At 45.6% G+C, this 17,797-nt stretch overlaps 1 protein-coding gene across 3 annotated transcripts in view; it reads right to left on the bottom strand.

Moving 5' to 3' along the window:
- Positions 1–17,797, bottom strand: part of PAMR1 (peptidase domain containing associated with muscle regeneration 1) — a 78,111-nt gene that overhangs the window by 22,214 nt on the left and 38,100 nt on the right. For all 3 annotated transcript variants that reach the window (XM_081282268.1, XM_081282267.1, XM_081282269.1), the window contains 3 exons: positions 11,987–12,101; positions 10,233–10,450; positions 7,556–7,663 (listed from right to left, as the gene is read on the bottom strand). In XM_081282268.1, coding sequence (XP_081138394.1) covers positions 7,556–7,663; positions 10,233–10,450; positions 11,987–12,101 — 441 coding nt within the window. The remainder of the gene's footprint in view (positions 1–7,555; positions 7,664–10,232; positions 10,451–11,986; positions 12,102–17,797) is intronic.

The following is a 17,797-nucleotide window of genomic DNA, read 5'->3' on the forward strand; positions in this document are numbered from 1 at the left end:
CTGCCTCAGTGACCTCATCTGCTAAAGCAAAGCCAAGAGGGCCTTGACCAGGAGCAGCAGATGAACACAAAACTGAGTAGAATTTATGGAGGCTCTGGCCCTTCCATGCTGCAGGGGGCTCCCTCTCATGCTCTGAGAGGCATGCAGGCTACAGAACAGTTTACACGGCCTCTCCTGCCTTCCTGTTATTTGGAGAAATGCTGCTAAAATACTCACTGACTAGCCAAATGCACCCTTGACAAGACAACCCCAAGCACCTTACCCTGCATGCAACAGCAATGCTTTGGTTAAGAGGCCACAGGGTCTCTGCAGCCCAGCAGAGTTCATAACTTAGGTGTCACTTGGTCTGTGTAGACTTAGGAACAAGCATTGATCCAAAAAAAAAAAGAAAAAGAAAAATTCCCTCTGAGCTACACACACACACACACACACACACACACACACACACACACACGCGCGCCTTGCCAATTGTTCAAGGGCAGCTTCTACTGTGTTCAGTAACAGTTCTTGTGTTTTGGATCTAAATCCAAATGGATGGTGTCCCTCTGAATATACCAAGAGGAGTTCAGAGGTTTATTGCCTTGTTTGGAAGAATGAGTGGGTGGGAGCCCCAGGTACTGGGTACAAAGTCAGCAGTCTGTCAGCTAATAGTCTTCGTGGGGCTCCTCCAGTGAAGGCTCTGGATCATTAAGTGTTTGTGAATAATAACTATGGATCCCTGAGACTATTCTCCATGGAATTACACTCATAACTCTTATACCCTCTTATGTCAGGTTATTCATTTCCTTTTTCTTCCCTGTCCCTCTAACAAAACTGATGCTCTAAAACCCAGGTCTCCAAAATAACCACCAGGGACAGGCGCACATCCCACCGTGTGTTAAATGATGACTACCAAAACCCCATGAGAGAACAGAGGCTGGTCAGACAACACAATGCTTTGGGTGACCTTCCCCGGAGTATCCAAATCCAGTTCCTTCATGACATTCTTGCATTTATCATGTCTGAAAACCCCCTCTCCAGGCTGTCCTGGTGGTAAAGGCTCCCCAGTCATCACACTCAATGGGCATATCTTCCCCTGGGACCCAGGATTTCTTATGACAGTAACACCAGCAACATCTACTTGTCCTTTTAAAACCAGGTCTTTCTTGCCTGTGGGCTGATGCAGTGGTAGCAATATTTAGGGTCCAGCAATGACTCGTGAATGTCAACTCAAGAGGAAACTCAGAAAGTCTTAAGGGAATTTTCTTAAACCATGGAACCCTGAAAAAGGCTTGTCATAGTCAACACCTTGTAGAAACTAGTGTTGTTGCCATAATGCCTTATCTGGAGAATCCTCTGCTTTCTGCCAGATTTCAAACAACTTTAAGACAGGGCCAGAAGCAGTCATAAGAGTCACAGCTCTTATTCCTCAACTCTGCCTTTTGTGGGTCCCACCAACACCCTAATAGGTATTTGGCATTATTTTGCTAAACTTTGTAAATGGGGGAAATTGAGGCTCATGGAAGTTAAATGACTTGTTTAAGACCATCTGGCTGGTCAATTTCAGATTCAGTGTCAATCCAAGATCTTTCTGACTACACATTCCAAGCACCATCTAGCAGAAGTCAGAGATGCGCCTGTCTTCCAGATACTGAGGCTAAGAGAGGTCTTTGGACCTGAGACAAAGGCAGTTTTTCAATACCTTAGTGGAAAAATGTCAGAACCGTCTGCATTAATCCAGTGGGCACACAGGACCTTATTTACCTGTCAGTCGTGGGAGAGATGATTGCTACCCACTAGGGGTCTCCAAACAATCTCACTTGCATCAGCATTAATGTTTCCATGAAAATCTCAAAAGTTCCTAAACACTTATTCCGATGAGAAATGCGGGGCACCTCTTTGAAGCACAAGGAGACAGTGTGCCTCTCATCCTGGGCTCCTTTCTTCTCAGTCCTTGGGACAGGCCAGTGGGAAACCTTCTGGGTCTCCAAAACCCAAATGAATCCAGATTCACCATTTTCCCTTAATTGGTGGAGCCCGGTTTGTTTTGTTCAAAGGCGCGTCAGAGCCTGCAGTGTGAGCATTGTGCCCCCAAGATTTAGCCCGTTTCATCGTCCTTCATTAGGATGCACGGGGGAAAGCCCAGCCTCGTCAACTGGGCCAGAGGAACAAAGACAACATGGAAACTGGAGCAGGCGATGAATCCCTTGCTCTCCACTTTTTCAAAACAAGACTCTGACCATTTTCTTGAGGACTTATTTTGTCGTTGTGTTCCATACAAAGAAACAGGAAACTTCAGAGGAAAGAAGGGGTCTCAGTTTCTTACATGGTGGCCCAGGGAGGCTGGAGGTCACTGAGGGTGTTGGCAGGGGGTGAGTCTGGCCTCAAGGCTGAGGAAGGGCCACTCCCCTTGTCAGGGTTCTGAGGAGGTCACTCAAGAGCAGAGGAAAGTTTTACCTCCTTGGAAAACATTTTAGGGAAGCTGAGGTTGGGGCGGGGGTGTAGTAGTCCTTGATGAGTGTCCCAGGCCTCTCACACCCTCTTGACCACTGGGACGAGGCCAAGCCTTGCTGATTGTTTCTCCCTTAATCCACCACTTCCCAGAGTCTGAACAAGAACTCTCTCTCCTCAGACCAGTGGAACCCCCTGAAAACACACCCATTTCCATTTTGACAAGAGTAGACCTTTGTTTCTGAAATGCAGATCCCAATTCTTATTTCTAGGTCTGGTGCTTATAAATAAATGGCTCATCTCGTCGATTGGTAAAACTTTTCAATGACCTTCTTGGCAATCATTCTCAAATCTTTAAATACATGTACCCCCACTCATACATTGCTGATGGGACTGCAGATTGGGTAAAACCACTCTGGAAAGCAGGATGGAGATTCTCAGAAAGCCTGGAATGGAACCACCATTCGACCCAGTTATACCACTCCTCAGCATATACCTAAAGGACTTAAAGGAAGCATACTATAATGATGCAGCCACATCAATGTTTATAGCAGCTCAATTCACAATAGCCAAGCTATGGAACCAACCTAGGTGCCCTTCACCAGATGAATGGATAAAGAAAGTGTGGTTTATGTACACAATGAAATATTATTCAACCATAAAGAAGAATGAAATTATGGCATTTGTGGTAAATGAACTGAAAACTATCATGCTAAGTGAAATAAGCCAATCCCCCAAAACCAAAGTCCAAAATGTTTACTCTGATATGCAGATGCTAACACATAATAAGGTGGGTGGAAGGGGAGAATAGAAGTTTATAGGATTAGACAAAGGGGAATGGAGGAAGGAAGAGGAAATGAGAATTGGAAAGAAAGTAGAATGAATCAGACATAACTTTCCTATGTTCATATTCGAACACATGACCAGTGTAACTCCATATTATGTACAACCACAAGAATGGAAAATTGTACTTCATGTATGTATAATATAACAAAATACATTCTATTGTCAAGTATATCTAAAAAGAACAAATAAATAAATAAATACATGTACCCTTTGAACCAATAGTTCAACATCTAGAAATTTATCTTACAGAAATATGTCTACATATGAACAAAATAACATGTAAGGATATCAATTGCAGTTATCATAATAGCAAAAAAATTTCAAACAATATCAAATCCATCTTGAGGATGTGATGAATATATGATAGCGCATTCATGCATACAATGAAATACTCAGAAATCGTTTCATGGACCCATATGGAAAAAAATATCCATGACATGGGTATTGAAAATGAGTTGAATGATTGTATGTATACTTGAATCCACTTTGGTAAAACTCTTGACCTTGGCACCACTGGCTCTGGGCTAGATAACTGTGGTGGGGCTGTCCTGCTCCTTGTAGGATGTTTAGCAGCATCCTGGTCTCCACCTATTAGAGGCCAGCATTGCCCCATTCACCCACCATTATAACCACCAGCATTGATTAAGGCATTGTCAAGTGCCACCCAGGGGTGGAGAGGAAGGGCAAAATCACCCCCAGCTCAGAGCAACTGGCTTAAAATAAGGATATATGAAATCATGACTTAGGTTGGAGCAACATAGAAAGAAGTCCACAGTTTCCACCAGTGGTTCCCCTGGAAACCAGGACTGGTCAGTGAAAACAGTATTCTCCTTTTATTTCACACACCTCTGTATTATTTGATTTTTGGTTTCTTCTGCAAGGAAGCAGAAAACCTATTTCTATTGGACCCTACTTAAGGACATGCACATGTACAAAGTTAGCTTGTATCAAGGACTTTCCTGAGAATAGAGAGACTGATGAGCCATATCAGGAAGGAAAGACCTTTGAAAGGACTTGATCATGGGACACAGTGGTCACCAGAGCTCACCACTCAATCACCCGGAGTCCTACCAAGCCACCCTGCAAGAGCCACCGATGAATTACATGGGAAATGTGCAGTTCTCACTTCTGGCTTTGGATCTGATGAGGAATGGCATCTTGCATCCTCTGCTTTGAATCTTTCATATGCAAAAAGGAGCATCTAATTTTCCACAAAGACTTGAGTGCAGCATCTAGAAGTGGTTTCCTCTTATCAAATTTGATATCACATAAATCAAAGACAGAAATCTTATGCATCCTGAGCTCAGTGCTCTGAAAACTAATTTTTTAAAATGATTGCCCAGTCCAATTTGGGCATTTGAGAGTTTGGGGGAATCTGAGAGTGCTTGGGTTTCTTCTTCACTTTGAAAGAATTCCTTCTAGAGAGATTGTTCCAGTACATTGATATCCTCATGAGGAAAACGGAATTAATATTTTTTTTCTCTTTTCTGATTTTCTAACTGACAGATTGCTCTGAAAAAAAATGATGAAGATCTGTTCAAAAATTATTCAGGTAAACTGCCACAGCTAATTTTTGTGATGTTTCCCCCACGGAGTGCGTTAGAACTCATGCCAAACTTTCTAACAGGAAAAAAATAAACCTGCATCTTATAGAAAATAATAAACATTCAGACCCCCATAAGGATGCTAGCAAATGACATATCAGATTTCCACTGTGAATATCTTTACCCAGCTGTAACTGCACGGTGCTGAGGAATTATGGTTTTTGAAATATATATATATAAACTGGCAGGGGAGAATTCTCTTGCCCATCTATGCTGGTGTTTTAAAGTGATTTCAGATACTGTATGAATCAAGTTACAAATCAGTACAAAATGCCTTATTTTACATTCGTTTTTCATGATGTTTATTTTTTCTTGGTGGAATAATCATGCTGAGAAATCCATATTTGATTCACACGCTATCCATGCACATTTTAGTCATAACTCTGGGAAGAATTATTTTCCTCCCCTGATTTAAAACAGCTTCTTAAAGGCTTCATCTGGTCTTATTTAGTGATGTTTCACTTCTTTGCAATTTTACCTGTTTATCAAAGCCCTCATATTGTGCAGTCAGTTCCTTGAGTTCATTAAGCATTCCCTTTAAGCTACTATAGCTGCCACCATATCCCTTTGATTCTAAAGGGTCAAGGTCCAGAACTGCTGTGAGAAGAATCACACCCCATACAATTTCTTGATGCAAAGAGAAAGACATGGTTCCTTGATTTGCCTGCACACAACACAGCAGCCTCAAATGAGGCAGGGACCACAGAGCATCATTTTCTAAGCCTCTCCCAGAGTCCCACTCAAACCAGCAGTGCCACTCCAGAGCAAGGGATGCTTTCAGCCGAACTCAGTGGCACAGTCAGGGACCCCTCCCCATTCTGCAATATTGTCTGCACCTGCTACTTTCAGAGAACTGCCCACGGGGATGAGAACCACATTATCCACCTGCACAGAAAGCCAGCGTGCCCAGTTCATGTCCCCTAGTTCCCCATGGAATTTAGCCAATGACTCACTGCTGTGTGGACAGGACAGCCCAGTCCCCTAGCCTACACTTCCTTTGTATTCCAGATCTCACTACCACTCAACACTGGGGCTGGGATTTCACCAGAAACCTCACACTTACTTAGCTTCATTCCCTTCCTGATTCCTTGTCCCCTCCCTTATGAGCTTCTCCAGGGAGCTTGACCTTGAAACCTCACTTGTACACTCATTCCCGTCTCAGGATCTGCTTGGAGGAACCCTGGCCAGGGTATAAACTGTACTCCTTCAGCTCTTCCCCAAATTTTGACTTTTCTTGTTCTGCACCTCTCATTCCAGGGTGATGGTTTCAGTGCATGACACCAATTTTGGGTCTCAAAACTTCTATTAGCACACAGGACATACACACGGTTTTAGTTATCAGATACCCCGACCAATTATTTCTGGTTACTGGGTTAGAATTCCTCTTTGCCAACGTCACAGTCCTTGGCACCACACAGAGGGGCTGCACACTCATGGTGCCACCACATGCAGCCGTTAGCATGATGCTTCTTAAGGACAAGGATTAGATCTGACAGAGGCTTGTTCACACTCAGCACATTCAAGTCTCTCTTATCTCTTCTTGGGTCTAATAGTGGAGGAAAATCACATGCTGATTTCCTGTTTGGGGAGTGAATTATTTGCTTGAGTTGGTTTCTGCTGTTTGGATGACTGAGGGTTATTATTGCTTAGCTTTTGACTATTGTCTATAAGACTAGAGAACTTGAGTGGTTCAATGTTATAGTCAAGACATGACTCAGGGGCTGGGAGTATAGCTCAGTGGTAAATTGCATCCTTAGCATGCAGGAGACCCTAGGTTTGATCCTAGAACAAAAGGGAAGGGAGGGGAAGGGGAAGGAGAAGGGGAAGGAATGAGTTTGGCTCAGGCAGAAGGTTGGGCCGGGGCTTGAATGGTTGAGAACAAGGAGAGCTGTCCTGGAGATGACCAGCTGGATCCTCCTCTCTATGTCCCACCCCCTGCACCCCCTTTCTTTCCAGGCCTGCCCAAGAACTACTAAAGGAGGATGAAATGGGTCTCACCAACTCGGGGGAAGCTGCTTCAGAGAAAGACAAGGCGTCCTCTTTCCCTGCATCTCCACACTCCCAATGCACAGCAGTCCTTCAGAAAACGTTAGTTTGTGCCTCAACAAACCTCATCTCATCCTTATAGGATACCCATGTTATTTGCCACCCAATTCAGGAAGCTTTGAGTGTGAGTGAGGATGTTATCATATTTAGACAAAATGCATACACTGAGACTGTCCCCAGAAAACTGGGGCTTATGGTCACCTTACACATTGACCATGTTCCATGTAGGGTTTCAGACTATCCCACAGCACATCGGTGCCCTGGAGGACAACTCCAAACTCCAGACCTTAGGATGGTCAGGGAGCTCAAACTCTGAACCACAGGAGAGCTGACAATGGTGGCTTTCTACAGCTGACTGTTTCCTCGGTGTTCTTGAGCTCTGAATATTATGTGAGACTCTTGTGTCTTTTTTGAGAGGTATTTGCAATAGGTTTGGGCTAGAAATGTCAAGGGGCAAACGTTGGTAGTTCCAGCAGCCCTGCCCTTCTGAGGCCACTCAGTTGTATCCACACCCTGCGCCATCTTGGACAGAGAGTCCTAGACACCAAGAAACAGCAACCCCGAGAGCCCCAAAGCCCTCCCAGGACAGCCCGAGAGGCTCCTCAGCTCCACCCAGGAGGCATACTCACGGTTTTCACAGCGCTGCCCGGTGTAGCCTGCCAGGCAGGCACACTTATAAGATCCAGCTTTGTCAGGGAGGCAGGTGCCGTCATGGAAACAAGGGGACGAGGAGCAGGCTGTAAGAGAAAAGGCATCCTAAGTGCCACTGTGCATCCCTAAGTGCCTCCTCTCCAGGCCTGGAGGCTTCTCGACTTCTTGGTGGTTTTCTATTACCCTGACCTGATAATGCCTAAAACAGGTAGGTACTCATTACATGTTGGAGGTTGCTGATATTATTTGATCTTTCTGAAGCCCCCAGAAGGCAATGCTAGTCTGAGGTACATAAGCCAAAAAATAAACAGGAGCACTGGGTTCTGTGGCTCAAGCCTGCAAGCCCAGTGACTAAGGAGGCTGAGGCAGGAGGATCCCCAAGTTCAAAGCCAATCTCAGCAACTTAGAAAGACCCTGTCTCAAGAAAAAATACAAAAGGGGCTGGGGCTGGGGATCAGTGGTTAAGCACTCTTGGGTTCAATACCTGGTACCAAAAAAAAAAATAAACTGGAGCATTAAATAAATGAGAGCAGAATCATGCTTGCATCTTTTGGATAGGTAAGCATCATTGGGTAGCTTTAGATCACCTTTAAAAAATTAAAAAAAAAAAAAAAGAACACCTTAGCATCCTGGATATAGAGAGACAGTCACTAGAAGATAATCTTTATGATACCATTAAAGGTGTACTCATATGTTCTGTAGCCATTAGTCCTTGTGATGTTGATATAAGTTCAGCTCAATAAAGGTTCTGGCCTCAGATGTACTGGGGAACTGCTCCTGGCATTAATGGTAATTAACCAAACTGCTTCACTGTAGAACCTCTCAGTTTAACGCCCTATGCATTATGAAGTTCTAAGAATGCACATAACATTCAGTCTTCCCCAAGCTTATCTGACCTCATAACCTGCTCTTTACAGAGCATCTTAAGGACTATATTTTCTACAAAAAGACACTGGAAAACCCTATGCGTGTGTTATCACCATTCCTACATTCACGGAAGAAATGCATCCCTCGATTCAGCGGAACAAATCTGTACTGAGAGCTTGCTCTGTGAAAGGTACCGGAGAGACACAAAGAGAAATAGGAGATTCTATTTACCAGGTCAAGGTGATGTAAAGAAAAATATACAACTGTAACCCAAAGCACGGTGCAGTTAGTGTATTATCAAAAAAGAAGAGACAGTGCTACAGGGCGGTCACAAAAGGGCAAAGTCACAGCTCACTGGAGCAAGAGAAAGGGTTTAGCCAAGGATGGACAAGGTGATAGGGATTCTGAAGCATGGGTTGTGATGTGCAGGTTTGAGACAGGTGACCCTAGCCAGAGGCAATAATGGATATAAACTGACGAATGGGGTATGTGAGGAGCAGAAATGGTTCTGGCTCTTTGCCAGGGCAGGCTAGTGTTTCCTAGATTCTCAGGGGAGCGGGGAGTCGAGGAGCCTATTTCAGAAGAGGAAGACCCTCCCTCCATCACAGGCACACGGGTTGGTGAGCCACCACTGCCCCCAACCAGCCTCCCTGACAGCTGGCTCTGCCTGAAAGACCACCTCACAGGGGACCAGCAGGGTGTCATCAGGGACAAAGACCGACCACCCACAGCAGCAAAGCATCTGGAACTCCCAGGCCCTGCACAGCCCCGTGGGGCCCCGGCTTGGACTGGAGACAGGGATAACTGCTGAGGGCTGCTGTGGGCATCCTGCTAAGGGACAGGCAGATGAATGGAGGGGACTGCAGAAACCCTGACTCTACGACCACCCCCACCACCCCACCCCCGCTTTCCTAAGACTCACATCAGAACTTCCTCCTAAGGGAGCCACGATGAAGAGAAGGCCATCGCTAGTTTGTTTTTATTATTATTCAGTATTTTTTAAAACTTGACCTTTGAGCCTGAGCTTATTCTGTAAAACCTGCTGCAATCTGATCCCAGAACAATGAGAACCAGACTAATTCCTTAGGACTGAGTACTTCATCTTGGCCAAATCCTACTTCCAAAAACGCCAAAGAGAGCAGGATTTAAAGTCAGGCTTGAGTTCCTCATCAAGTACATGACATTTGCCAGTGTAGTTTAAGACTTTCGAGACCTATTTTACAGATGGCTAATGGAGGCCAAGGGTACACTTGGGTTGGCAGCTACTGAGTGCTTACTGTGCATTACACTGTGCTAACCACTTCCTCTAGAGTCTTCTTAAGGACCAGCATCTATTACCATCTCCTTAACAATAATTAGGAAACAGAGGCCCAGAGAGAGAGAGAGAAGAATTTTCCCAAAGTCACACGGCTGGATCTGCCAAGGATCCAAGGACAATATTCTTTACCATACTGCGCCCCCCCCCCCCCCGTAAGTTCTAGCGTCAAACTGCTTGCGTACAAATTGCTGATTGCACCATTATAGCTGTGTGACCTGGACACATTATACAGTCTCTCTGTGCTCTACCCACCTTATTTATATGAAGAAGATAAAAATTTCTAGTTCTGGTTCCGAAATATGTCTTGCCATTTCTCGCTCTCTCTCTTTTTTTTTTCTCAGTGTGTAGGTTGCTTCCAAGAATGCAACATGCTAGGTTTTAATAAGTCTGTGCAGGGAGAAAGGACTTACCCAGAGCAGATTTTACTGGAGCAAACCATAAAACACTACAGTTGTCTCTGTGGTCTTTACCTGTGATCTCCTCGAAGATGGCATGGAAGCCATCGAAATTCTTGGAGCCATCCGAATGGAAGAGGATATGGAGCGAGGAGCCCATGCTCCTGATGGGAGCCGGCCGCTCGTTGCCACAGAAACGCTTGATGATAGGGCTGTCGCGGCTGTCTCCATCACGGACCTCCACATAGTCGTACTGGCACATGTAGTCAAACTCCAGGCTCAACATGACAAACCTGTGGGTGGAGAGGTGACAGAAGAAACAGATGGGCCCTGGGCAGTGGTAAGATCCTGGGGCCTGTTCAAGACCTGCCCTTATGGAGATGGATCTCTGCTTTGGAAGACAGACAATAAACAATTCAAGAGGAGAAAGAAAAAAAAAAAAAAAAAAAACAAGACAAATCCAGTGAATGCTAAGCACCATGAATACAATGAACCAGATAAGAGCATGAAGTGGGAGTCTCCTCTCAAACACTGTGGTTAAGGAAGACCTTTCCAAGGGACTTAGTAGACCCTAGTAGAGATGAAGCAATGCGATTGAAGCTAGACCTGTAAATGTCCTGCCTAAGAGTGGCCCAGCAGGGGAATCTGTGAGTGCACTTGGCACGAGGAACTGAAGGAGAATCCAGGATACCGCCAGGGGACATCCTTGAGTGAAGGGGACAGTAGCGTGCTGCCTGGTGAGGGGTTCAGATTTGATTCCAAGCTCAACAGGAAGCCGCTAGAAGGTTTCAACATGAAGGTGCTGTTAGGATTTAGGACCTTAAATGACCACTCTAGCCACTCTGAGAGGAGGAGAAGGTAGAGCAGGCATAAGCAGAAGCAGGAACCCCAGTCAGGAGCCTGGACAGAATCCCAGTGAGACGCGTGGTCTGAGTAGAAGGGGGCTCTGGGGACAGAGGGACATGGGTGGCCTCGAGATTATTTTCCAGGCAAGAAAATAGATTTTGTGGTAGCCTGGCAGGTGACAGAAAGGGAATGACTGATGAGCTTTTAAGCTAAATATTGTGTATATGCTTCTAAGTGTTTTCATGATTATCATTACTTGAGGCCAGAAGGCCCAAGTTTAAATATGGAAAGAAATCAGGCCGCTTTCCCAGGCTGGTAATGTGCTTCTTAATCCTTCGTCATTTTATTTGGGGGGCTATTTATTTTTGGATCTTCTCCTGGATCTTGGAGAAGCTTTTTGGAGGCTCTGAGAGAACATCTATCTTGGTCCTCAGCTGCTGAAATGTTAATATGCAGCATTTAACACCTGCCTTAGCATCCTGGGAGACCCAGTCCTGAGCCCCTTAAGCAGAAGACTGTGACCCCCCTAAGTTTCTCCTAGAACCAGCCCTCCTCTGAGAAAGCCCAATTAATCAGCCTCATCCCAACCCCAGATCCTCTTGGTGTGGGACACCAGCTACCAAGGCCAGCTTTGATAAGAATGGAGAAGGTTTTGCTGGGTCCTTCCAATTCAGGGTACCATGTTGCTCCTCCCGGAGGGCAGAGCTGGCCTGTGGGAACCTCAGGGTACATTCATCCCCCCCAGAAAATGTTTGTTGAAAGTTGTACCCTACAGGATCAGGAATCTCAATCACCTCCGGCCTCACCACAGCTAGAAAAGGGAAAAACTAAGTGGAAATCTTAGGGGTGATGCAGCCACTCTGCTACCCTGGAAGAAAAGAGGGAGGTATTTTTCAGGGGTGAAGAGTAAAGTGTTAATGGTGAACTTGGTCCATGCCACTATGGTCTCCTTGATGCTCCTCAATTGTGACCCAAACCCTTACCTCAGCTGGATGATAAACCCGGGTTTGGCATGAATGGTCCACTCGCAGTGAGCATTTAAGGGGTAACTCTCCAACAAAATCTGACCCTTTGGGACTCGAAGAACCTGGCCACATCCTGAGAAGAGAAAAAGGATTGGGATGGGGAGATTGGGGTCAACACAAAAGAGATAGGAGAAGGAGCCTTCAAACTCATCCCACACCCCTTAGAACAGAACAAAGAGGGAGAAGAGAGAAGGAAACCAATATATTTTTTAAGCATCTGTCCATGTATGAGGCTGTTTGCATAAATCAATTCATTTAATCCACCCAACAGCTTGGGAAGGGAAGTAATATCATCCCAGTTCTCCAGTTGGGGAAATAGCTCATCAGAGAGTTAAATCAATCACTAATCTAGTCTGTAGGTGACAGAGTAGAAACTCAATTCTAACTGAATATAAAGTCCAAGCCACCGTATGGTCCCACCTCTCTGAGACTGAGCCTGACCTACCGCCTAGCTGCCTCCACTTCAAAAAGTAGACTCTCCCACTACTCCTCTCCCTTGCCCCCTGCCATCCAGTTAGAAAACCTCTGTGAACCTCTCCTATGACCACTTATGTAATAAGTGCCTCTGTAATGGACGTGTGGAGGGAGAGATGATCTGCAACCACTTGGACAGGATTGATGGTTTTCAGGCTGGTTTTTCTCGCTCCCAAGTACTTTTGCTCAAACTCTTCTGAAGAACATCAATTTTAAAAATGAACATTGAAAACATCGATCAAAGAAGGGCTCCTGGCTTAAGAAGAAGCGGGGTCCCTAGGCCCTCCACCCTCACCTCCTCTAGTCCCCTGAATTACCTCCGAAGGAATCCTTAAGATTTGAAAAACACTGATTTTTCAAATATTATTTTCTGTATTCAGATAAGCCATATATGGAAGATGCACTCTTAGTTTTACAAAAGAGTGGGGAAAATGTCTTCGAGTGATTTTATAGGAAAAAATTATTTGGGTCATGTGCGTAAGTTGTATTCCTTACCTGAGGTTGGCAAACTGTGAGGGGTCAAATCTGGCCTACTGCCTGTTTTTGTAATAATGTTTTATAAATAAAGTTTTATTGGAATACAGAATATCCATTCATTCATGTATTGCTTATGGCAGCTTTTGCTTTATAGCAGCAGAGCTGAGTATTTGTGACAAGAGGTAGGAGGCCCACAGAAATAATCTTTTTTATCTAGACAATTACCAAAAAACAGTTTATCTACCCCAGGTCTATACAGAAATCCAGACTGACATCGTAAAATAGAGATGTGCAGTTATATCCCAACCCTTCCTCAAAAAGGTATAAAATCTCATAGCTAAAAAGAAGACTGTTAATATCAGTGGACATTGCTCCATGTCAAGATGACAGAAGAAACATGCCCACAGTGTCAGGCAGAGAGCACACTCCACTTTTGGTAAGTTGGAGCCCTGAGGCTTAGGACTTCTGTGAAAACTACCACTAGGTTGCATAATACAATAGCTAAACTGTGGAACCAACCTAGATGCCCTTCAATAGATGAATGGATTTAAAAAATGTGGCATATATCCACAATGGAGCTTTACTCAGCAATAAAAGAGAATAAAATCATGGCATTTGCAGGTAAATGAATGGAGTCGGAGAAGATAATGCTAAGTGAAGTTAGCCAATCCCCCAAAACCAAATGTTGAATGTTTTATCTGATATAAGGAGGCTAATTCATGGTGGGGTAGGGAGGGGGAGCATGGGAGTAATGGACAAACTCCTAGATAGGGCAGAGGGGTAGGAGGGGAAGGGAAGGGGTATGGGGTTAGAAATGATGATGGAATGTGATGATCATTATTATCCAAAGTACATGTATGAAGACAGGAATTGGTGTGAACATACTTGGTATAAAACCAGAGATAGGAAAAAATGTGCTCTATATGTGTAATAAGAATTTTAATGCATCCCGCTATCATATATAAATAAAAAATTAATTAAAAGTTTTAAAAAATAATTTTAAAAAATGAGAAAACCATCTGAAACCAAAGTGTGCATTTAGAGAAGTGTGGTTTTACTACTCTCTTCTGGCTCCGGCCTGCCTATCTCTCCCTATAATCCTGATCTCCTGGCGTCAATCCTTGCCCCCCAATTCTATTCCCCGTACAGCTGCAAAAGCTGCATGTAAGATAAATGAATGAATCAGGTGGCATTATGCTCTCTTGATCCAAGTCCTCCAAAGGACTTCCCACACTGTCCACTGCCTTGCCCCCGGGCTACCCAGACCCACGCTGGGCTCAGTCCTGTCTACTACCCACTTGTTTGCTCTGCTCCCGTCAGACCAGCCTTCTTTCTGGTTCCAGCCTCAGGCCTTGAACTTGCTTTTCCCTTAAACTAGAAGACTCATGCTCTTCCACCTCCCCTCCCTCTGGGAATTAATCTCACTGCCACTTGTTCAATGAGACCTTCAGTGCACTTCCAGCTGAGGTAGGTCCTCCAGGTTCTACAGTCGCCCTCCTGACCCCTTGTGTTTTCTTTTCAACACACATCACTGGCTGAAATTATTTGAGACTATTTTCTTACATCCTTTGGTAGAGCTGAGACATTTTCTAGCTTGTATACCTAGCATGGTACCTGGCATATAACAGGTGTTCAATAAATATTTATTGAATGAATGAGTGATGATCTTATTATAAGCCATTCACTGGCTAAAATCTTTACCAACGTCATTTCATTTAATCCTCCTTAGAAAGCTGGGAAAACAACATTCGTCTCCCCATTTCCCAGGTGCAGAACACTAAGGACAGAGAAGTTAGGTGACTTCCCCAAATTCAGATGGCCAAGGAGTCAGAAGATTCTATAAATTGCTGCACTTGTTGTAAAGTGAAGAACAGAATCTTTGGAGTCTGACTATCTGTTATGGTTTACATATGAGGTGTCCCCCAAAAGCTCACGTGTGAGACAATGCAAGAAAGTTTAGAGATGAAATGTTGGATTCTGAGAGCCTTAACCTAATCAATGTATTAATCCCCTGATAGGGATTAACTGCATTGTGACTATAGGCAGGTAGGGTGGTTGGAGGAGGTGGTCATGGGGGACATGCCTTTGGGATATATATTTTGTGAGCTGAGCTTAGACTTTCTCTCTCTGCTTCATGATGGCCATGTCCTAAGCCACTTTCCTCAACTTTCCTCCACCTCCCAATATCTTCCACCATGATATTCAGCTTCATCTCAAGCCTAGAGGAATCAAGTCAGCCATCTTTGGACTGCAACCTCTGAAATCATGAGCTCCCCAAGAAACCTTCCCTCCTCTAATTCTTCTTGTCAGTTTCTTTTGGTCCCAGCAGCAACAACGCTTATTAAAACACCACCCTCGGTTTGAAGCCCAGCTTTCTCTCCACTAGTTGTGCAGCCTTAGGCAAATTATTCTACCTCTCAGAATCTCACCTGAGTCACCTGTGAATTGAAGTGGCACCTACTTCACATAATTTGCAAGGCTTGAATCAGAGTATGCATGAAAAACCCATTATAGAAAAATCAGTAAATGTTAGCTTTTGCTACAGGGTGCAGAGCAGGGGGCTAAACCTTGCTCTGTCTGGTCCTGATGCTGGGTCTTGGCTGGTACAATGAGCTGTCTTAGGGATTTGCTGACCAGCCCTCTCCCTCTCCACTGGGAAGCAGGAAGATTTTTTTTTTTCCTCCTCTTTCTAAAAGAGACACATGAAATCTTCACCCTCCCGGCTTCTGCTTCTTCCTGCACACCTCACGCCGTTTCATCGCCCACATCTGCCCATCTGCTGCAGGGCTACGGAAGTGCTACGCTGGCTGTGAGAGACGAAAAAAGAAGTCCTCCCGCACAGCCCCCGCCCCTCCAGGACTGGCAGCTTCCCTGGTGGCAAGGTGTTAAATTCCAGCCCCCACCCCAAGCAAACCTCCTGCTGGGAACCCCAAGTTAGAACCAGCAGCCAATGCTCCCAGTCTGCTTCTGGTTTCTTCCCTCCATATGGGAGCTGGAATCAGTTAGCCATGTCCCTGGGTCCCTCCCCAAATCTAAGAGATGCTGGTGGCCATCCCATTCAGGTCTCCTTGGCAAGTTCATTGGGCTCAGTTCCAGGGTTCTGTGCCATCTCTGGAGGGCTCAGAGCCCCCAGCCCCACCTGGGAGCTGGCCAAGTGTAAGGCTGGACCATGTGTCCCTGCAAGTTCAGAGGCTGTCCTTCAGAAGTAGCCAGGATTCTAGAACACAGGCTGCACCTCGGTGCTTCATCATATCGTTTCTTCTCAGTCTGAAGAGGAGGGCCAAGTTGGCCCTGAGATGGGGAACCACTTCCAACCAACCGGGGACAAAGAGGCCACTTCTTGGAAATGGGCTTGGAGGAAGGGGCATTAGGCCAAAGACAGAGGAGGAGGCAGCCCCCTGCTCCCCACATCAAGGGACTCCTTAGGCTCCCCTCCCCTCCACTCCTGCCTCTACTCGGGGAATTGGCGGGCCTGGGTGCAGAGAAGGCTCACTACACCTCTCTGTCCAGGGCAGAACAGTGAACACAGCCCAATGTCCCTGCCAAGGAAATGCTGCCGGCCAACCAAGCAGGTGGTCCTGAGTCGAAAGAGGAGAGCAGGCAAAGGGCCCAGAAGACGTGCTTGGATTCCCCAAAACAGTCTTGCTACAGGGAAAGGGGTGTGTGTGTGTGTGTGTGTGCGCGTGTGTGTGTATCCACGCACACACACGTGCGTGCACAATGGGATCTGTCCATCAATCCAGACCATCCCCCCGGGTCCTCAAGTCCAGGACTCGTCTCCTATTCTTTTGCTACAGGTCCAAACAGGAGGGCTAGCTAGATGAAGCCTGCTTCTACAGAGTTGAAAGGAAATCTTCATAATCTTCATTAATTTCTAAACTAATAAGAGAGCTGGAAGGTTCCCAACAAAAATGAAGCCACCCCCTCCTCCGCCTTCACACACAAATCCTGTTATCTCCAGCATCAGGGGTTGGGAGGGGATGGCAAGAGAGAGGCACCCCATGCTTCTGAGAAGTGGTTTGGGTTTGTTTTTCTTTAATCTCTCTTAGAAAGAAAAGAAGGACTTTAAAAAGCCATTGAAAGGGAGAGCCATTTGCATTTTCTTTCCTCTTTCAAAGATGACTCAGGAAGCAGATTCAGTCTATGAAGCCAGACAGGGGCTGAACCTCAGGCCGTTGTTTCCTAGCTGTGTGACCCTAGATGAGTTCACTGGGATTTTTTTTTTTTTTTTTTTTTTTTTGAGCCAAGGTGTTTCATTTGGAAATGAGAATAACAGTAGGTCTCTGCCACGTGGCCTTATTTGCTGGTTTTAAGGATTAAATAAGATGCTCTATTTAAAGCACTTCCCATAGAATGCTCAATAAATGACAACAAATACTGTTATTTTTCTTGAGTCTTGATCGGAGACTCGGACGATTTTGGCACAGGAATCAAAGGGGATGGTCACTGCCCAGGCCTCTTCAGAGCTGTACCTCATCTCTGGCTGGAGGCCTAAACCCATCTGGCCCCACCGCCCAGACAGTGCTGGTGAAGCCAAGGCCTGGACGATGACGTGGGATTGTCCCCTGCACGGGGCCAGGAGCAGGATGGAAGCCTGCCCTTCCACATGGTTTGGCTCGTCCTCCCATGACCTGCCAGCCCTCAGACAGGCACTCCAAGTGACCTAGGGGTGGTCCCACTGGGAGGGCAGAGAGGAGCCAGGGCTCAGCCTCTAAATGAGCACCTCACCCCTGATGCTTACAAGCTGTGTGACAGCAGGAATGTCACTCAGCCCCAGTGTCACAGTGTCACCATTGTTAACAGGCTCTGATGGGGGCT

This window comes from Spermophilus citellus, assembly GCF_964194105.1.
Source record: "Spermophilus citellus genome assembly, chromosome: 2".
Taxonomy (NCBI): domain Eukaryota; kingdom Metazoa; phylum Chordata; class Mammalia; order Rodentia; family Sciuridae; genus Spermophilus; species Spermophilus citellus.